The 12,890-nt window shown below is 35.1% G+C and overlaps 1 protein-coding gene across 1 annotated transcript; it reads left to right on the top strand.

The window, feature by feature from the left end:
* The first annotated feature begins 279 nt into the window (after positions 1–279).
* Positions 280–9,803, top strand: LOC113689220 (uncharacterized). The gene is made up of 2 exons (XM_027207024.2): positions 280–782; positions 5,687–9,803. Exons 1-2 carry the CDS (start codon positions 280–282, stop codon positions 9,801–9,803), a joined length of 4,620 nt encoding a protein of 1,539 aa, XP_027062825.2.
* Positions 9,804–12,890: the final 3,087 nt, after the last annotated feature.

The raw sequence follows: 12,890 nt of genomic DNA, 5'->3' as shown, positions 1-12,890 counted from the left end.
TTTAGAAACTAGATTAGGAAAAAAATTTGAATGCAAATCTTCGGCACGTGGAAGCTGATTGAACAATTGTTCAGAAACTTGATTTGGTAAGTTTTAAATTTGTTTTCCTACCATAAATGCATTAGATTGCAGATAAATATGACTCCAATGTGAATTAATTTTTTGCCATATAAGACAAGGTCACAATAGGAAAAGCGGCATCAATAGGCACAAAGGAAAACCCTATAAATACCCTCCTTCTTCTCAAATATTGACATTGTGAATCGATCAAATGAAGCCATGGCCAAAAAATTAACTAGAGGTCATCAAAAGGTTCCTATAGTTGAAATGGAGAAAAATAACAATCTCCATGTTACCTTCTCAAAGCGTCGCAATGGCCTTTTCATGAAGGCCAACGAACTTTGCACTCTTACTGGTGCAGAAGTTGCTCTGTTGGTTTTCTCTCCTGGAAAAAGGGCTTACTCTTTTGGTCATTCATCTTTCGAATCTGTCATTGATAAGTTTGTTGGAAACAAGCCATCACCTAGCGTCCATGGTGGCACTAATCAGCATGTTGCCAATCACCATGGAGATAATATTGATGAACTCAATAATAAAATTATCGACCTTAAAACACAATTGAAAGCCAACAAAAAACGTGAAGAAGTTCTTGGTCAGATGATAAAAGAAGGCCAGCACAAGAATTGGTGGCAGGCTCCAATTGGAGAGATGAATCTGGAGCAACTTCTGATGATGAAGAAGGCACTGGAAGAACTTAAAAAGAAGGTTCAGGATGAACTTAAGTGCCAGATCTAGGCAGCAAATATATCTCAGTACTTGTTTGAGAATGGTAGTTTTTATAGAAGATAAAGGGTCCTTCCAATATTAAACCCTAATGGATTTCCCCTAATTTCCTAGCTATTTTTGCAAGTATTCAATACATATAAGATTGTGGTATGGACTCTTGAGTTATTCTCTTGTATCCCTTTTTTTTTTAAGTAATTCTAAGTCTCTGTCGCATGGATCTCTCTAATCATGTGTCAAGGAAAAACTTTAGTTCAGAGTTTTCTCTTGCTATTAGATTTCATACATGTGTCCTGTGTGTTCAGTTATAAGGTTGTAATGTTTTTGATATCGAGATCATAAATAAAAGTGTTATTTTTCTTTAGTAAAGGTTTTTTTCTTTACTCATTGATCATGAAACACTGGTACCTTATTGAAGTATGAAATTTTATGAAAATTTTACATCCATATAAATAGGAAGATATATATATATATATATATATATATATATATATATATATATATTTATCATAACATTTTTTCCTTAGGGTAAATTCCACTTTACCCCCTGTGGTTTAGCATTTTTTTTACATAACCTCCCTATAGTTTCAAAAGCTATATATAACCCCCTCATGATTTGAATTAAAGTGTCAAATTGACGAGAATGATCATTCGTAACGTAGTCACCTAAAATGTCAAAAATACCCTTATATAAAGTTAAAAATTATTTATTAAACAAGGGGGATTATGTGTATATTTTGAAAACCATAAGGGGGTTATATGGTAAAGTATTAAACCATAAGGGGGTTATATAGTAAAATATAAAAATTATACGGGATTAGTATGTCAGGTATTTATAAGGATAATTACGACATTTCTAGAAGTTCAGTTACGAATGACTATTTCCGTCACTTTGACACTTTAATCCAAACCATGAGGGGGTTATGTATAGCTTTTGAACCATAGGGGGGTTATGTAAAAAAACACTAAACCACAGGGGAGTAAAATGTTATTTGCCCTTTTCCTTATATTCAACTCTAATAATTTCTCTCTTACTTTACATCGTTTTTCTTCTTGATTATTCTATGTAGAGTATGAAAAAGAAAAAGCCATATATAAAGGCTTGTCATTTGTAGATCCATCACATAGTTCATAAGGAAAACCATAAACCCCTTTGAATAGTCAAGATTAAGTTCTTTTCATAAATGAGTAAATGAATAACTTTTTGTCATTTTAATAGCCTCCATTTTTTTCCTTAATTGCCTCCATTTTATTGAAATAATGAAAAAAAATTGACTTATCATGATTATCTACAATATTTATGTTTTCGTAAGGGTTGGGCACTAGGCAAATGCTAGCCCTCCTTGACCATTTGTGGGTTGAAGGATTTTTTCTCCTTTATTCACTCCTCATATTAGTGAGTAATTAAAAACCTGCCAGTACCCGACGCCCTGCATACACACACACACACACATATATATATATATATATATATATATATATATTCATTTATTTATTTATTTTTATGCACATATTATAAAATAATATTTTTAGAGTTAAATAAGTAATTCCATTGAACAAATTGCAGTACAAATATGAGAGATTATAGTTCATTTACAAGATTTATTTATAGAGGTCATGATCTTATATTTCATAAAAAAGAGTTTAATTAATGTGGAACATATATTTAAAAAAATGTACTACTTATTTCAAACTTTCATTGATTTTGAATTCTTTTAATTTTTTTACTTTTTCTTGCATTCTATTCCCATGTTTGTTTCTTAGTAGGAGATTTTGTGGAAATTTTTTTTATTAAATCTTACATGAATGTGTAAAATACAAAATTAAATTAGTATAAATCATTTTTTAAAAAATTAAATGATAAGTGGAGTGGGGGAGGGTACCCATTGACCCAACCCTATCTCAACGAGTACTCTATAATCGAATACCCACTGATATGCGGAGCGGGTAAGGATCAGAAAATAACTGACCCGCAAATTATGGGTTGGATCAGCCACATGGTACACGGGGCAGGTATTCGACCTATGCCCATTCTTACTAGACACCGAATGACTAGCAAGAGAAGGTTGGACCATAGGGTAGGGCTCCCATTATAGTTTAATTTTTCAAAAGAAAAAAAAGTTAAAGAATCATATGATAAATTTCATATCTTTTTAGATAAAATCAAAAATTTTAGAACAAATTTCATATCGTGCCCTACATGTTCATCTTAAGGATCTAATTAAATAGAGAATTTGCTGAAGAAAACCTCGTCCCAAAAATAAAATCTTGTAAAAACAGCATAGTAGCGTAAGTTATCATTCTTCAATCTCCAACCCAACTCAACCAAAAATAAACTGTAAAAACATAGAACAATTCTCCTTAATTCGTTTTCTCTATACGTGAATAACTAGTGCAATAAAGCGGTTCAAATTACTCTATAGTCAAGCATGAAAAACCTTCCTCAAAAATTTTTAATGAAAAATACTCTCCCTGTATTTTAAGATCTGCATGGGCACATTTTTTGTAAACGCAATTTTAAAAAATTTCAAACATATTTTCCCATCCTATTTTTATGTGAGTGTGTACACGCAGACATATATATATGGATGTATGTATGTATGTATGTATTTATGTATGTGTGTATATGTGTATTTATGTATATGTGTGTATCTACACATATATTTACCCATAATGCTGCAACAATAGCTGAAAGCAAAAACAATGATAACCATCCATGTCGATTCAATTGTTTCAATTTGACATTTTGGAAAAAAAATTTTCAAAAATTCTTTTAACACATTCTTGGATTATCTTTTCAAACTATAAGGTGCTACAATGACACACACATATATGTAAATGTGTTTATGCATGTATGTGTCTATTTCTTTATTCCTGATAGCTAAGGTGTGATTGTCTGTAATATTATATTACTACTTTTATTGGAAGTAGGAAATATTCAAACTTTTGGTAATAAATTTCAAGTATTTAGTCGTTGAAATGGTTCTTGTTTTGTCCATCTAACAGCAATATTTACACATGCCAATATTAGATATATACCACATGGTTCAGAGGATTAAAGAGACACTTTGTTTACAAATATCACACGAAGCACCGGGAAAGGATATGTTAACAAAGGAGAAAAAGGAAGTATTGAAAATTGTGCTAATTTTTTTTCTCAGATAAACTTGTTATAATGCGCATTTTTTTTCTATGGTTCATTTATTTTAATATCTTATTTTTGATGAAATTAATTCATGTATATTAGTAATGAAATATAACACTATAGTAACAGCATTAATGAATAAATCACCGTGAGGACAAATTTATAAAATACGTGAAATTCAATATTCAGTTATCTATAATTATGAATAGGTATATTGAATTCAGTGTTCAAATTCAGATAATGAATGATATTAGATTCAATACTTGATAAATTAGTAATTTAATATACTCATTTTTCAAACACACCTTTAGTAATTAGAAAAATTAACACTCCTTTCGTACGTGCCCTCTCTTTTTGTCCTCTATTTTCTTCATCTGGAAGGCGCATGTCAAGTTTGCTCGTTAATGAACTTAACTCCCAAAGTCCTACTCCATGAATATTACTTTTTTTTTTCTGCTTCATTTGCCTTTCTAAGTTGAGAGAAGATATAACCTTGTTAATTTACTCTGTTGACAATTATCACTTCTCACTAATATTCAAACTCATTAATGGTCAAGTCTTTGACCATTTCTGCAATAAAAATCAGGATTCCATTCAAACTTGTAGATTACAAATTTGAAAGTTTCTTATTTTGACTGTTTAAGAGAAAACTGAAAATTTCAATAGTATCATACTGCTACAGCAATGCATATGAATTGTTGAAAGAAAGCCTAGATGGATATCGATTTTCTCCATTGGCTGTTCATTTATTTACATGTCCAATTTTGATTCAGTAACTAAATAATTAAGCATTGTTTAATTATGTCCTTGTTTCTTTTATGTTTATTTAAAATATTCACGTATTTTAGAGGTAAAGTTTATGTCCCCTCCTTTTTAGTTTTTTAAATTATTAATAAAATTAAAAATTTTTCAAGAAAAAAGGCATGCGCATTCTGTTGTTGTGGTTAAGAGTAGGATGGTTCAAAAATTTTGAAAAACCATATTTTTGCTCCTAATATTCCAAACTACCCTAGAGGAATTGGAATTTGGATTTCACTTCCAGTGTCCAATTAAATTGTCCGATACAAAACAACTGCCAGAAACTTTTTTTTTTCATAGTTTTAAGTGTTAATCAAGTTTGACATTGCGACTGTTTGAAACATTTCTTCTAGGGTCCAATGTGTGAATAACTCATAGCCAATTGCTATAATCATTGTCTTATAAGAGACTGCTGGTTTTTCCCTAAGTAAGCATCCTCAACTCAGTTAAATTAAATGGCTAAAAGATAATGTTAGTATGGTATGACTGATGACTTGAAAAAAAAGGGTGGAATGGCATTCGTGTTATAAAAGGCATATGCAATCCAACATCTAATTTACCGTCTGGAATTTACAATTGGCAATCTAAGCTCATTATTTACCACCAGTTACTCCCTAAGTGAGAACTTAGATTGGATTACAATCTTAATTTAGGCTCCTACCATGATGGAATAGATTTGACATCTAATAGTTTGTAATGATTCCGCAGGAAATAAGACCAAATAGTTAACCAAATTCTGTTAGCCAAATACTACCTTGCGGAAATTGTTATAACAGCTACCACTTGCAGAAGTTGGTTATTGATTAGTTAGTGAGGAAGCTTTCTATTAATAGGCCAATGCTAATGTAAAGCGTTAAGCAATATTTGATCATTGAGAATACAACTTTCCCGCTTCTTCTATTCAGTCTGCTTCTCCCCTTTTTCTCTCAACCCTTCTCTCCATCTCCTTCTATACTTCAGTTCCTTAGCTGAGTCAACCAATCCCCCAATCCCCAACCATTACACTTGGTATCAGAGCTTTAAGAAGGATCGAGGAGTAGTGCAGTGGGAAGAGTTTGCCTCAGAACTTTGCAGACGATTCGGGGATATAGGAGGAGATGACGTGGTTGAGGAGTTCAACAAGTTGTACCAGGATTCATCATTGCTGGCATATCAGGAAAAATTTGAAGAATTAAGAGCTGCCGTCATGGTGAAGCTCCCTCTCCTTTCTGAGTCCTATTATGTTTCTAGTTTTTTGAGTGGGCTAAAGGAGGAGATCAAGGCTGCTGTGAAGATGCACATGCCTCAGACTTTGCAGGCAGCATTCGAAAAGGCTAGGTGGCAAGAGCAGTATTTGAGTATCATCTTAAAGCAGAATAAAACACCAGTGAAGGTATCTCCACCAATTTCCTCTAGTAGCAGACAAACTCACCTTAATGATCTGAGCCACAAGAAACCTGCAGCTCAGGTGTTTGAAAACAATATTAAGAAGGATTCTCCTCAAGGCTATAAGAGAATCTCTCCTACAGAATTTCAGTATAGGAAGGATCACAACCTCTGCTTCAGATGTGGGGAAAGATTTTCCCCTGGACACATCTGTAAGAATAGAGGTATACATTTAGTGCTCGCAGATGAAGAAGGATTGCTGGACACTGAAGTCAACGAAGAAGAAGGAGAAATTATTGAGTATCAAGGGAACAAGTCGGGCAGAGATGTAGCTTTCTCACTACACTCTGTCTCAGGACACATGTCTTCCAATACCATTAAGATGCTAGGACACTTTAAGGGGCATGATTTATCCGTTCTGTTAGATGGGGGAAGTACCAACTGTTTTATTAAACCAGCCATTGCTCAACTACATCCGGATTGTGTGCAGAATCATAAGCCTTTCAAGGTAAGGATAGCTGATGGAAAGGAGTTAACGTGCAATCAGTGGATTCCAAATATGAAATGGGATATGCAGGGTCACAACTTCACTCAGAATGTATATGTGTTAGACTTAGAGCCGTATGATTTAATCCTCGGGGTAGATTGGATGAAACATTACAGTCCAATGACTTTTGACTTTAAGGAGCTGACATTATCCTTTGATAAGGAAGGTGAAACTGTGTTGCTGCAAGGGGATGCACACACGGCCAAGGTGAGGATGAGGCAGGGGACAGCAGCACAAAAGTATATCAGGAACAAAATCAGGACTTCTTTGCAGCACTCTTGCATGATCAGAGTACAGCACAGTCAGGTAACTCCTGTACCCAAATCTATTACTCAATTGCTTGACCAATACCAGGACATTTTTACGGAACCTACGTCTTTACCCCCTGTCAGAGAACTAGACCACCAAATACCCCTCATGCCTGATGCCAAACCCTTCAAAATTAATCCCTACAGATATCCTCACATGCAGAAATCAGAAATAGAAAGGCAGGTCAAAGACCTGCTGCAATCTGGTATCATACAACCCAGCCACAGCCCCTTTGCATCTCCAGCTCTCCTAGTCAAAAAAAAGGATGGAAGCTGGAGGTTGTGCATTGACTATAGGCAGCTCAACAACCTTACCATCAAAGATAAATTTCCCATTCCTATCATCGATGACCTGCTTGATGAACTACACAATGCAAGGATATTTTCTAAACTAGATTTACGGTCAGGTTACCATCAAATTCGTATGACTCCCTCTGATGTTCCTAAAACAGCTTTTAGAACTCACTCTGGCCTTTATGAATACCTAGTGATGCCTTTTGGCCTAACCAATGCTCCTGCAACATTTCAGGCTTTAATGAATTCCATATTCGAACCTTTCATCAGAAAATTTGTGCTTGTATTTTTTGATGATATCCTTGTTTATAGTCCAGACCTGAATAGCCATCTTAAACACCTATCCCTTGTCCTTAAAACCTTGAGAACCCATTTCTTATATGCTAAGATGTCTAAATGTTCTTTTGGTCAAGATAAAATTGAGTATTTGGGACATGTAGTTACGGCTGAGGGTGTTTCTGCTGATCCTACAAAAGTAGAGGCAATGTTGTCCTGGCCAGTTCCTGGTAACATTAAGGCTCTTAGAGGATTCCTTGGATTGACTGGTTACTACAGGAGGTTTGTTAAGGGCTATGGAAAAATAGCAAAGCCCCTAACTGAGTTGCTTAAAAAGGATAGTTTCGTCTGGAATGAGGCAGCTACATCAGCTTTTGAGCAGCTCAAGGTGGCTATGACACAGGCTCCTGTACTGGCTTTACCCAACTTCTCCTTGCCCTTTGTACTAGAAACGGATGCAAGTCAAACAGCCATGGGGGCAGTCCTGATGCAGCAAGGGAGACCACTAGCATTTATGAGTCAAGTTTTAGGAACAAAAAATCAGTCACTATCCATTTATGAAAAAGAATTGCTATCTCTAATCACTGCTGTGGGAAAATGGAGGCATTACTTATTGGGATCTCATTTCATCATCAGAACCGACCATGAAAGTCTGAAATATTTGCTGGAACAAAAGATCACTACTTCCCTACAGCAGAAATGGCTTGCTAAATTGATGGGATTGGACTATGAAATCCAATACAAGAAAGGTAAGGATAATATAGTCGCAGATGCTCTTTCTAGAAGGCAAGGAGGTACTACAGGAAGAAGCAAGCAGGAAGGTGACAAGGAAATTCACTCTATATCTGCAATCAAACCTCTATGGCTGTCCAAGGTATCAAAGAGTTACTCGGGAGATGACAAGATCAAAGAAATATTAACAGCTCTCGCAATCGAAGGCTCTAGTACACCTGATTACTCCTACCTTCAGGGGATTATCAGGTACAAGGGGCGGGTATACATTGGAGTTACCACTGATCTTAGGAAGCAACTTGTTAGTTGTATGCATGATTCTGCAATTGGAGGTCACTCGGGCATTCAGGGAACATACCAAAGGTTGAAGAGTTATTTCTTTTGGCCAGGGATGAAAAAGGAAGTAGAAGCATATGTTCAGGCTTGTGACATTTGCAAGAGAAGCAAAAATGAGCAAGTTAGTTACCCAGGCTTACTACAGCCTCTCACAATACCAGAACAAGCTTGGCAACATATCTCAATGGATTTCATCGAAGGCTTGCCAAAATCCTTGGGACATGAGGTCATCATGGTGGTGGTGGATAGGTTTACCAAATATGCACATTTCATATCCATGGGGTCTCATTTCACAGCAAAGAGTGTCGCACTAGTGTTCTTCGAACAGATCTATAAACTGCATGGATTGCCAGTGGATATTGTTTCTGATAGGGACAAGGTTTTCACCAGTTTGTTCTGGCAGGAGCTTTTTCATCAGGTGGGAACTACCCTTAGTTTCTCATCTTCATATCATCCCCAATCTGATGGACAGACTGAGCGAGTAAATCGATGTCTGGAAACTTACTTGAGGGCTATGTGTTTACAACAGTCTGGCCACTGGAAGAGATGTTTGCCTGCAGCTGAGTGGTGGTACAACACCAATTTCCATTCTAGTTTACAGATGACACCCTTCCAAGCACTCTATGGTTATAAACCAACACAGCTCTGCCTACAACCAGACAACACCCAAGTAGCTGCTGTGGAAGACTGGTTATCTGAGAGAGTGAATTGGAATTCCCTATTGAAGGAAAATCTGCTGCATGCTCAGAACCGTATGAAACAATTTGCAGACAGGCACAGGACCGACAGGGCATTTGCCGAAGGGGATTGGGTTTACCTGAAGCTACAGCCTTATAGACAAACCACTGTGGCTGTTCGAAAGAATTTGAAGCTGGCAGCTAAGTATTATGGACCCTATCAAATTGAAAAAAAGGTTGGAGCAGTAGCCTATAAACTCAAGCTGCCTCCCGGAGCTACAATTCACCCTGTATTTCATGTTTCGCTTTTAAAACCATCCACAAAGGGTGCTCCAGCGAGCACAATACTACCTCAGCCAAATGAGGAGGGCTCTTTTGCTATCATCCCTTCCTCTATACTGGATCGCAGATGGACTGATAGGGGTGGACACAAAGTGGAACAGATTCTGGTGCAATGGAAGGACTTACAGAAGGAGGATGCAACATGGGAAGACCTGTCAGTCATCAGGAGTCAATTTCCTGATTTCAATCCTAGAGACTAGGATTGTTTTTAGGGGAGGCAAATGTAATGATTCCGCAGGAAATAAGACCAAATAGTTAACCAAATTCTGTTAGCCAAATACTACCTTGCGGAAATTGTTATAACAGCTACCACTTGCAGAAGTTGGTTATTGATTAGTTAGTGAGGAAGCTTTCTATTAATAGGCCAATGCTAATGTAAAGCGTTAAGCAATATTTGATCATTGAGAATACAACTTTCCCGCTTCTTCTATTCAGTCTGCTTCTCCCCTTTTTCTCTCAACCCTTCTCTCCATCTCCTTCTATACTTCAGTTCCTTAGCTGAGTCAACCAATCCCCCAATCCCCAACCATTACATAGTTCTAGATAACTTATTAGATTAAATTATTTTCCTAAATTTAAGATAAGTGTGTTAAAAAAAACCGTAGAAATGTGAGTTAATTTTTTAGTCCTATTTTTTAAAAAAAAAAAAATAACATAAAGCTGCCTACTACACTTGCTAATTATCTAATCGGAGCCAAATGCAGGATCCAGGTGTATATATGTATAAACCCATCCTAAAATCCTTTGTGAGTTTCTACTGTTGGTTGGATGGGCTTCTTTTTATTTGTGAGTTAATGTCACATTGTTAGGTATGCAAGTATTTTTCAGACATTAAAGGATGTCAGTTAAATATCCCATATTGATATTCCAAGAATTTGTGGACATATATACAAGATGTTGGGTTATTCCACTGATCGCCAATTTATTTTGATATGAAAGTTCAAGTTATTTAACATGGTATCAGAGTTAGGCAGAGTTGGATCTTAGATTTGTTTGTTATTTCATGGGTGGATTTGTTACCCCATTTATTTTCTCCGTGACTTGGTTCTTTCTTTAATGGTTTAATCCCATTTGTCAAGTCATGTTTTCAAAGAAGTGCTAGTTGAATATCTCACCTTCATATTCCAAGAATTTCCAACCATATATTTAAAGTGTTGGGCCACTCCACTTATCAGCAATTGATTTTGAGCTGAAAGTGGAAGTTATTTAACAAAGGACAAGGTGATGCAATGCTTTCAAAAAGATATCAGAAGAGTCAAAAAGACTTTTTCGGGCAGTACAGTTTAGAGGGCATAAGAAACAAAGAAAGAAAAGAATAGTCTGTACGGTAGATTAGGCTTCGAAATATAGTACCTTTAATTTTTGAATATAATTATATCCAAGAACTTTTGCTTATGATGGAGACCTCTAAGGAGCTAAAGTTTCCCCATTATGTTTTCAAACATATCAAAACCAATAAAACAAAAAAAAAATTGCAAATCCGCTTGCAAGATAGGAGTCCACTTGGTCGGGAATGTTTGCCAGCATTCTCAATCCCGTCGAACCCACAACAGCTCAATATGACACTATTCTTCTAAATAGTCTGATCGAATATGTACTCCTACACGAATGGCTTATGCTGCTCAATCATGGTGCAAATCCTACAGCAATACTGTCATTTACAATTTGATAAGGAGAGAAAGATCAGTTTGTCAATTATTCATTGGTTTGTAATTATTGATTTGTTTGTGAATAATTTTTTTTCAAATCATCCATTATTTGTGTTAACTTTAGGGACTGTAATCAGAAGTTTTAATTAAAATCAAACTTTCACCACTGCAAATATACAGGTTGTACACGAGTATAGGAAATATTCAAATGTCAATCCTATAGGGAAAGATGATCAACTGCCAAAACTACTTAAATTCCTTTATTATTCAGACCAAACTCAATGACAAGAAAATAATGTTACACTAGGAAACATAAATTGAACAAAACACGAGAAAAGCTCCTAGAATCGGTTTTCTCTCTAACCTTATTAGATAAACAACCCAATTATTGCAATTTTATCACCTTGACTAAGCATGGCATAATTTCTTAATGTATGTGAAATTTACTCTTGTGTAGTAAATCAATTATATTTATAACTAATCCACACCTGCTCTCGTGATTATGAAATTAATTATAAGTTCATTAAGGTCTTTGAAATTACATGATAAAAAGTCACAAAGGTGCTTCTCTAAATTATTGAAAAGTGCTTTTGCAAGTAAATTTTGGAGAATCTAAGTGTTTTACAACCCAAAACCTCAGAGCTAATTTCTGAAATAATGTTATAATCAGAACTATTTCCCAATATAACACTTTTCTAAAACTATTCCTTAATCTAATGCTCCTTGTGGTTTGTTTGACAAAACTATATACACCAAACTCAGCACTTTATTGTTCCTCGCAAACCAAACCTGTCATTACCTTCTATTCCTCTACCTATGTTCCACAATCTTTTTCGCGTTCTCCTTTAATTGGATTTAACTATTAAACAAATTGAGATTTTTCTCGTTAAAAAAAAAATTTATTAAGTGAATGTTTGTAAGAAAATTTATTTATGGTTTTCGAAAGCACTTCTATTGGAAATTGATCCAATAACCCAAAAACAATTTAACTTTTCCAACACCCAAACCAAGCTTGTTTTCAGGTAGATCCCCAAAATTAATATCCTTCAAATCTCACTTCTCCATTATTGCAATCACCTGAGTATATCGTAATTTAACAATAAAATAGTGTGATAATCACATTAGAAATTATGTGATAAAAACTTATGCATTTTACCAAGTACTAACATTTCATCTAGAAGCATAACCAATTGAGAATGGAGAGGTGGAAAACAGTATTCGTTTGAGTTAGAATAAACCCAAAAAAAATGTGAGAGATTTTCAAAAATGAAGGACAAGAAATATTCAAGAGTAATGAACAGATGGAAAAACTGGTAGTGGGATAAAGTTAGAAAGCACAGAGGTTAGACAACAAGGTAGTAAAATAGAAAAAGGCTGAGGAAATGTTGTGTCAACATGTCCTTGTAATTACAAACTTTTGCAATATAATTTATATTTTTGTTCCCCTGCTGCAAGTCTACAACTCACAAGAAGTATCAAATCGAGGAATAGTTTTGAAAAAGTATTACACTGGAAAATAATTTTAGTAATTATATTATTTTGGAATTTAACTCCAAAACCTCAAGTTATTCCCCTTCAATTTGTTTTTCTTAGGTGAAAGACATTAAAATCTAACGATTGGATAAGAAAGAAGGGCAT

Source organism: Coffea arabica, chromosome 1e, assembly GCF_036785885.1.
Source record: "Coffea arabica cultivar ET-39 chromosome 1e, Coffea Arabica ET-39 HiFi, whole genome shotgun sequence".
NCBI classification, from domain to species: Eukaryota; Viridiplantae; Streptophyta; class Magnoliopsida; order Gentianales; family Rubiaceae; genus Coffea; species Coffea arabica.
This window is presented reverse-complemented; position numbering and strand designations above follow the sequence as displayed.